The following is a 7,958-nucleotide window of genomic DNA, read 5'->3' as shown; positions in this document are numbered from 1 at the left end:
TGTGGTGACAGACAGAGCTCTGCTCGTCGTCTCAGACGGTGCAGAAGGTGGTCTCTTGTTGGACAGACAGTGGAGCAGCTCAGAGTTGTGTTAATTATGTTCTCTCTTAGTTCTGAATGTGTAAATAATTATGCATGGTATTTTCTCTTTGTTGCTTCCTGGGGCCCAGTTCTGTTGACTCTAGTCCTTCCTCCCCACCTCAGTTCTGTTGACTCTAGTCCTCCCACCCCCATTCCTCCCCACCTCAGTTCTGTTGACTCTAGTCCTCCCACCCCCATTCCTCCCCACCTCAGTTCTGTTGACTCTAGTCCTCCCCTCCTCAGTTCTGTTGACTCTAGTCCTCCCCTCCTCAGTTCTGTCCTCCCCACCTCAGTTCTGTTGACTCTAGTCCTCCCCTCCTCAGTTCTGTTGACTCTAGTCCTCCCACCTCAGTTCTGTTGACTCTAGTCCTCCCCACCTCAGTTCTGTTGACTCTAGTCCTCCCCTCCTCAGTTCTGTTGACTCTAGTCCTCCCCTCCTCAGTTCTGTTGACTCTAGTCCTCCCACCTCAGTTCTGTTGACTCTAGTCCTCCCCTCCTCAGTTCTGTTGACTCTAGTCCTCCCACCTCTGTTCTGTTGACTCTAGTCCTCCCCTCCTCAGTTCTGTTGACTCTAGTCCTCCCCTCCTCAGTTCTGTTGACTCTAGTCCTCCCCTCCTCAGTTCTGTTGACTCTAGTCCTCCCCTCCTCAGTTCTGTTGACTCTAGTCCTCCCACCTCAGTTCTGTTGACTCTAGTCCTCCCCTCCTCAGTTCTGTTGACTCTAGTCCTCCCCTCCTCAGTTCTGTTCAGACTCTAGTCCTCCCCCCCTCAGTTCTGTTGACTCTAGTCCTCCCCTCCTCAGTTCTGTTGACTCTAGTCCTCCCCTCCTCAGTTCTGTTGACTCTAGTCCTCCCACCTCAGTTCTGTTGACTCTAGTCCTCCCCTCCTCAGTTCTGTTGACTCTAGTCCTCCCACCCCCATTCCTCCCCTCCTCAGTTCTGTTGACTCTAGTCCTCCCCTCCTCAGTTCTGTTGACTCTAGTCCTCCCCCCCCCATTCCTCCCCTCCTCAGTTCTGTTGACTCTAGTCCTCCCCTCCTCAGTTCTGTTGACTCTAGTCCTCCCCTCCTCAGTTCTGTTGACTCTAGTCCTCCCCTCCTCAGTTCTGTTGACTCTAGTCCTCCCCTCCTCAGTTCTGTTGACTCTAGTCCTCCCCTCCTCAGTTCTGTTGACTCTAGTCCTCCCCTCCTCAGTTCTGTTGACTCTAGTCCTCCCCTCCTCAGTTCTGTTGACTCTAGTCCTCCCACCTCAGTTCTGTTGACTCTAGTCCTCCCACCCCCATTCCTCCCCTCCTCAGTTCTGTTGACTCTAGTCCTCCCCTCCTCAGTTCTGTTGACTCTAGTCCTCCCCCCCCTCAGTTCTGTTGACTCTAGTCCTCCCACCTCAGTTCTGTTGACTCTAGTCCTCCCCTCCTCAGTTCTGTTGACTCTAGTCCTCCCACCTCAGTTCTGTTGACTCTAGTCCTCCCCTCCTCAGTTCTGTTGACTCTAGTCCTCCCCTCCTCAGTTCTGTTGACTCTAGTCCTCCCCTCCTCAGTTCTGTTGACTCTAGTCCTCCCCTCCTCAGTTCTGTTGACTCTAGTCCTCCCCTCCTCAGTTCTGTTGACTCTAGTCCTCCCCTCCTCAGTTCTGTTGACTCTAGTCCTCCCCCCTCAGTTCTGTTGACTCTAGTCCTCCCCTCCTCAGTTCTGTTGACTCTAGTCCTCCCCTCCTCAGTTCTGTTGACTCTAGTCCTCCCCTCCTCAGTTCTGTTGACTCTAGTCCTCCCCTCCTCAGTTCTGTTGACTCTAGTCCTCCCCATCCTCAGTTCTGTTGACTCTAGTCCTCCCCTCCTCAGTTCTGTTGACTGTAGTCCTCCCCTCCTCAGTTCTGTTGACTCTAGTCCTCCCCTCCTCAGTTCTGTTGACTCTAGTCCTCCCACCCCCATTCCTCCTCGCCTCAGTTCCAAGGTGCCAAATTATTTGAAGCTATTGAAAGAAGTGTTTTAGATTTATTGTGAAGATTGTGGCATCTCAGTGACACAACTATCAGGGGCACCAAGCTGTTTGGTATGTAAACCGATTTCATGTTTCAATGTCATATTTTCAGATCTACAATCCACAATAGCTGTTGTAGGAGGAGGCTTTATGTTACGCTCAGTATTTCAACTGTTTTTAATAGCATGTGTTTTGCCAGTTAATCAGTCATCTCTGGGTAACAACTTACTTTCACATTTACGCTGTACATTTCCACGTTTCAAATGTGTCATGATGGACCTGATGAACCTGTCATTATTCACCAATACAGACAATAACACCACGTATGAGAACGGGAAGACCCCTTTATTACGGGGAGTGTGAAAGATGTACAACGTTGAAATGGTTTTGACTAGAAGAGAGAAATAAAGGTTGCGTTTGATTATGTCATGTTATTATTCTAATTTTATTATTATTCAGTTTGTGATTTTGTGTTTTCTGTCCTTGACAGTTCTGATCAGAGACGCGTGATTAAAGCCTTACCTCTGTAAAAGTTACACTGTTTATTCCTCCGACCACGAAGAAGAAGAAGAAGGCATAACTATCTTATTCCTCCGACCACGAAGAAGAAGAAGGCATAACTATCTTATTCCTCCGACCACGAAGAAGAAGAAGAAGGCATAACTATCTTATTCCTCCGACCACGAAGAAGAAGAAGAAGGCATAACTATCTTATTCCTCCAACCACGAAGAAGAAGAAGAAGGCATAACTATCTTATTCCTCCGACCACGAAGAAGAAGAAGAAGAAGGCATAACTATCTTATTCCTCCAACCACGAAGAAGAAGAAGGCATAACTATCTTATTCCTCCGACCACGAAGAAGAAGAAGAAGGCATAACTGTCTTATTCCTCCAACCACGAAGAAGAAAAAGAAGAAGGCATAACTATCTTATTCCTCCGACCACGAAGAAGAAGAAGAAGGCATAACTGTCTTATTCCTCCAACCACGAAGAAGAAGAAGGCATAACTATCTTATTCCTCCGACCACGAAGAAGAAGAAGAAGGCATAACTATCTTATTCCTCCGACCACGAAGAAGAAGAAGAAGAAGGCATAATTCTTATTCCTCCAACCACGAAGAAGAAGAAGAAGGCATAACTATCTTATTATTATATTATATATTATATATTATATTATTCCTCTGACCAGCGAAGAAGAAGAAGAAGGCATAACTATCTTATTCCTCCGACCACGAAGAAGAAGAAGAAGGCATAACTATCTTATTCCTCCGACCACGAAGAAGAAGAAGAAGGCATAACTATCTTATTCCTCCGACCACGAAGAAGAAGAAGAAGGAGGCATAACTATCTTATTCCTCCGACCACGAAGAAGAAGAAGGCATAACTATCTTATTCCTCCGACCACGAAGAAGAAGAAGAAGAAGGCATAACTATCTTATTCCTCCGACCACGAAGAAGAAGAAGGCATAACTATCTTATTCCTCCAACCACGAAGAAGAAGAAGGCATAACTATCTTACAACAGGCTCATAGTAAAGCATTTAATATCAAGTATCCATCCAGTCTACTCCCTCGTGATAATTCATTGTAAATCAACAACTTTTAAATCCCTGCTTGAATTGTATTTCAGTTGAAGCTCTGAGCCGTAGCAGCAGATGGAGACCTAGGGTGCATCCCAAATAGCATCCTCTTCCCCATATAGTGCACTAGAGAAATCAATATGTAATCCAGTGTAAATACCGTATTGACGAGACAGACCAGGAACACATGTTTATTCATTTATTCCCTCTTCAGATCTTTATTTCTCTTTTTGTGTACTCGCTGTACTCAGATCAGATCACAGATCCGGTTCTGTCGCTGTACTCAGATCAGATTACAGATCCGGTTCTGTCGCTGTACTCAGATCAGATCACAGATCCGGTTCTGTCGCTCTACTCAGATCAGATCACAGATCCGGTTCTGTCGCTGTACTCAGATCAGATCACAGATCCGGTTCTGTCGCTGTACTCAGATCAGATCACAGATCCGGTTTCTCTGTTCCACTACTCTACTGGTTTCTCTGTTCCACTACTCTACTGGTTTCTCTGTTCCACTACTCTACTGGTTTCTCTGTTCCACTACTCTACTGGTTTCTCTGTTCCACTACTCTACTGGTTTCTCTGTTCCACTACTCTACTGGTTTCTCTGTTCCACTACTCTACTGGTTTCTCTGTTCCACTACTCTACTGGTTTCTCTGTTCCACTACTCTACTGGTTTCTCTGTTCCACTACTCTACTGGTTTCTCTGTTCCACTACTCTACTGGTCTGACCTTCAGTATTTCTCTTCTCCATCTCCATCTATAGATTAAGCTCTTTGCTTGTTTTTCAAAGAACCAAATGGCCTCATATGTAATTGAATATCTCCAGAACACGGACAAACTATTCATGATTACTGTACAGATCAGAAAATGCCAAGCTAGCAGACCAGATGAGTTGTAGTGTAATGGCCACTTCAGATTACTGGGACACAGATTACTGGGACACAAATTACTGGGACACAGATTACTGGGGACACAGATTACTGGGACACAGATTACTGGGACACAAATTACTGGGACACAGATTACTGGGAACACAAATTACTGGGACACAGATTACTGGGACACAGATTACTGGGACACAGATTACTAGGACACAGATTAATGGGACACAGATTAATGGGACACAGATTACTGGGACACAAATTACTGGGACACAGATTACTGGGACACAGATTACTGGGACAGGGACACAGATTACTGGGACACAAATGACTGGGACACAGATTACTGGGACACAAATTACTGGGACACAGATTACTGGGACACAGATTACTGGGACAGGGACACAGATTATTGGGACAGGGACACAGATTACTGGGAACACAAATTACTGGGACACAGATTACTGGGAACACAAATTACTGGGACACAGATTATTGGGACAGGGACACAGATTACTGGGAACACAAATTACTGGGACACAGATTACTGGGAACACAAATTACTGGGACACAGATTATTGGGACACAGATTACTGGGATACAAATGATTGGGACACAACCAACAACATGATCATTCTGTAAAGAGCCTTGAGGATTGGTGTTTATGTTGTCTTGAACCTGATGGGAACAATCTAAACAGCAGGGTTTGGGATCAATGCCACTTCAATTCAGTCCATTCAGGAAGTAAAGGAGTCGACCCTGACCACCTGACCAGGGACAGCTGTATGAGAAGTGATGAGAACAATCTGAACAGCAGGGTTTGGGATCAATGCCACTTCAATTCAGTCCATTCAGGAAGTAAAGGAGTCGACCCTGACCACCTGACCAGGGACAGCTGTATGAGAAGTGATGAGAACAATCTAAACAGCAGGGTTTGGGATCAATGCCACTTCAATTCAGTCCATTCAGGAAGTAAAGGAGTCGACCCTGACCACCTGACCAGGGACAGCTGTTTGAGAAGTCGAGGTCCTCGTGCTACAAATGGGAAATTAAAAACCTTAAGCATTTTTAAATATATATTAAATCAGGTTCTGTTGCATTTAAATGACTGTGAATTTAAACCTTTAGTTCTTTGCAAAGCATACCCTGATTTCCGTAACATATTGAATCTCCGTTATGCTAATACGAGATGGAACATTGTTTGCAGAAAATCTATTGAACAATAATTTTCCCCGTTGGTGTCTGTTGACTGTCGTTGGTGTCTGTTGACTGTCGTTGGTGTCTGTTGACTGTCGTTGGTGTCTGTTGACTGTCGTTGGTGTCTGTTGACTGTCGTTGGTGTCTGTTGACTGTCGTTGGTGTCTGTTGACTGTCGTTGTTTTGCTCGTTGGTGGTTTCTACCCGCCTCCCCCTCATCTTTCAGATGGGACGTTAAACGTGTGTCCTGACTCTCTGAGGTCATTATAGATCCCATGGCACTTATCGTCAGAGTTAGGGGTGTTAACCCCGGTGTCCTGACTCTCTGAGGTCATTAAAGATCCCATGGCACTTATCGTCAGAGTTAGGGGTGTTAACCCCGGTGTCCTGACTCTCTGAGGTCATTAAAGATCCCATGGCACTTATCGTCAGAGTTAGGGGTGTTAACCCCGGTGTCCTGACTCTCTGAGGTCATTAAAGATCCCATGGCACTTATCGTCAGAGTTAGGGGTGTTAACCCCGGTGTCCTGACTCTCTGAGGTCATTAAAGATCCCATGGCACTTATCGTCAGAGTTAGGGGTGTTAACCCCGGTGTCCTGACTCTCTGAGGTCATTAAAGATCCCATGGCACTTATCGTCAGAGTTAGGGGTGTTAACCCCGGTGTCCTGACTCTCTGAGGTCATTAAAGATCCCATGGCACTTATCGTCAGAGTTAGGGATGTTAACCCCGGTGTCCTGGCTAAATTCCCAATCTGACCCTCAAACCATCATTGTCACCTAATAATCCCCAGTTTACAATTGGCTCATTAATCCCCCTCCTCTCCCCTGTAACTATTCCCCAGGTCGTTGCTGCAAATGAGAACTTGTTCTCAGTCAACTTACCTGATAAAATAACGGATATATAAAAAATAAATAAAAAAATCTGAAGCCTGTATTCATAGAGTGCATCCCAAATGGCACCCTAGTCAACACAGTGCACTACTATGGGCCCTACAATACAGTGCACTACTATGGGCCCTGGCCAAAAGTACTACACTATATTAGGAATAGGATGACATTTGGGACAGAGACAATGTATCACTAAGAGATCTCCGTGCTTCTACACCTGCATTGCTGTTTGAGGGGTTTTAGGCTGGGATTCTGTACAGCACATTGTGACATCATCTGATGTAAGAAGGGCTTTATGAATACATTTGATTTGATTTGATTCTAAAACGGTGAACTGTTCTCCCATCCCATCTAGCAGATGCTTTCTGCATATAATGTTATCATTCCAAGTGGCGCCCTATTAGGTTGCTGTTTGGGACGTAAACATTATCCTGGTCATTGTACGTTGTGTATAAACCTTTAGTTGTAATGGTGTCAGTACTTTATTTCAATGGACAGACATAATTGTTTGTTTTTCTAGATATTTAAATTCAAAGCATATCTTGATATTTTTTAGAGTTGCCAAATGTTATGTGTAAGATGATGATTATTCTAATAGTTTATTAATCATTTTGTGTTTTGCTATATGGTTAAAAGCAGATGGTCACATTATTACTAAAACCTTGTTTTCTAATGATTTAGTAGCAGAGTTGGGATCAATTCCATTTCGATTCCAGTCATTTCAGAAAGTTAAACCAAATTCCAATTCCAAATTGGAACGGAAGACGATTGGAATTGGAATTACAGTTTACTTCCTGAATTGACTGGAATTGAAATGGAACTGATCCCAACCCTGTTTAGTAGTTAGTTAGTACTGAGAGTTGACCTCTGTGTTTTCACTGTTAAGTTCAGCAGTTCTACTGGCTATATCTGTTTCTAGAACTTTTTTTAAATTCTGTGTAATTAATGAATGCTTCAGCGCATATTAAATGTCAAATACTATTTGAATCTGTGTGGTGACTGACTGTGTGATTCACTTACACTGAGTGTACAAAACATTAGGAACACCCCCTATTTGCCCTCAGAACAGCCTCAGTTTGTCGGGGCATGGGACTCTACAAGGTGTCAGAAGCGTTCCACAGGGATGCTGGCCCATGTTGACTCCAGTGCTTCCCACAGTTCTTGATCCACACGGGAAACTGTTGTATGTGTGAAAAACCCAGCAACGTTGCAGTTCTTGACACCAACCGGTGCGCCTGGCACCTACTACCATAACACCGTTCAAAGGCTCTGTCTTGCCCCATTCACCCTCTGAATGACACACACACACAATCCATGTCTCTAATTGTCTCAAGGTTTAAAAATCCTTCTTTAACCCGT

General features: G+C 44.7%; 1 protein-coding gene and 1 long non-coding RNA gene across 2 annotated transcripts; one reads left to right on the top strand and one right to left on the bottom strand.

The window, feature by feature from the left end:
• Positions 1–41: 41 nt before the first annotated feature.
• Positions 42–4,388, bottom strand: LOC127926162 (transcription termination factor Rho-like). The gene is made up of 9 exons (XM_052511638.1): positions 4,361–4,388; positions 1,519–1,727; positions 1,325–1,399; positions 936–1,145; positions 755–814; positions 606–695; positions 428–517; positions 223–348; positions 42–188 (listed from the first exon to the last, which is right to left on the bottom strand). The coding sequence occupies exons 1-9, from the start codon at positions 4,386–4,388 to the stop codon at positions 129–131; spliced, it is 948 nt and encodes a 315-aa protein (XP_052367598.1). The 3' UTR covers positions 42–128.
• Positions 4,389–5,165: 777 nt separating this feature from the next.
• On the top strand, positions 5,166–7,586 carry LOC127926160 (uncharacterized). The gene is made up of 2 exons (XR_008123495.1): positions 5,166–5,969; positions 6,040–7,586. It is a non-coding gene; the product is annotated as an uncharacterized LOC127926160 (long non-coding RNA).
• The last annotated feature ends 372 nt before the right edge of the window (positions 7,587–7,958 follow it).

This window comes from Oncorhynchus keta, unplaced genomic scaffold (genome assembly GCF_023373465.1).
Source record: "Oncorhynchus keta strain PuntledgeMale-10-30-2019 unplaced genomic scaffold, Oket_V2 Un_contig_7036_pilon_pilon, whole genome shotgun sequence".
NCBI lineage: Eukaryota > Metazoa > Chordata > Actinopteri > Salmoniformes > Salmonidae > Oncorhynchus > Oncorhynchus keta.
This window is presented reverse-complemented; position numbering and strand designations above follow the sequence as displayed.

Excerpts from the sequence above, each read along its gene's own strand:
- LOC127926162 (XM_052511638.1), bottom strand. The coding sequence starts at position 4,388 with ATGGAGATGGAGAAGAGAAATACTGAAG. Across the intron at positions 1,146-1,324 it reads CTAGAGTCAACAGAACTGAG|GAGGGGAGGACTAGAGTCAA; the intron begins GTGGGAGGACTA and ends AACAGAACTGAG. Across the intron at positions 815-935 it reads CTAGAGTCAACAGAACTGAG|GAGGGGAGGACTAGAGTCAA; the intron begins GTGGGAGGACTA and ends AACAGAACTGAG.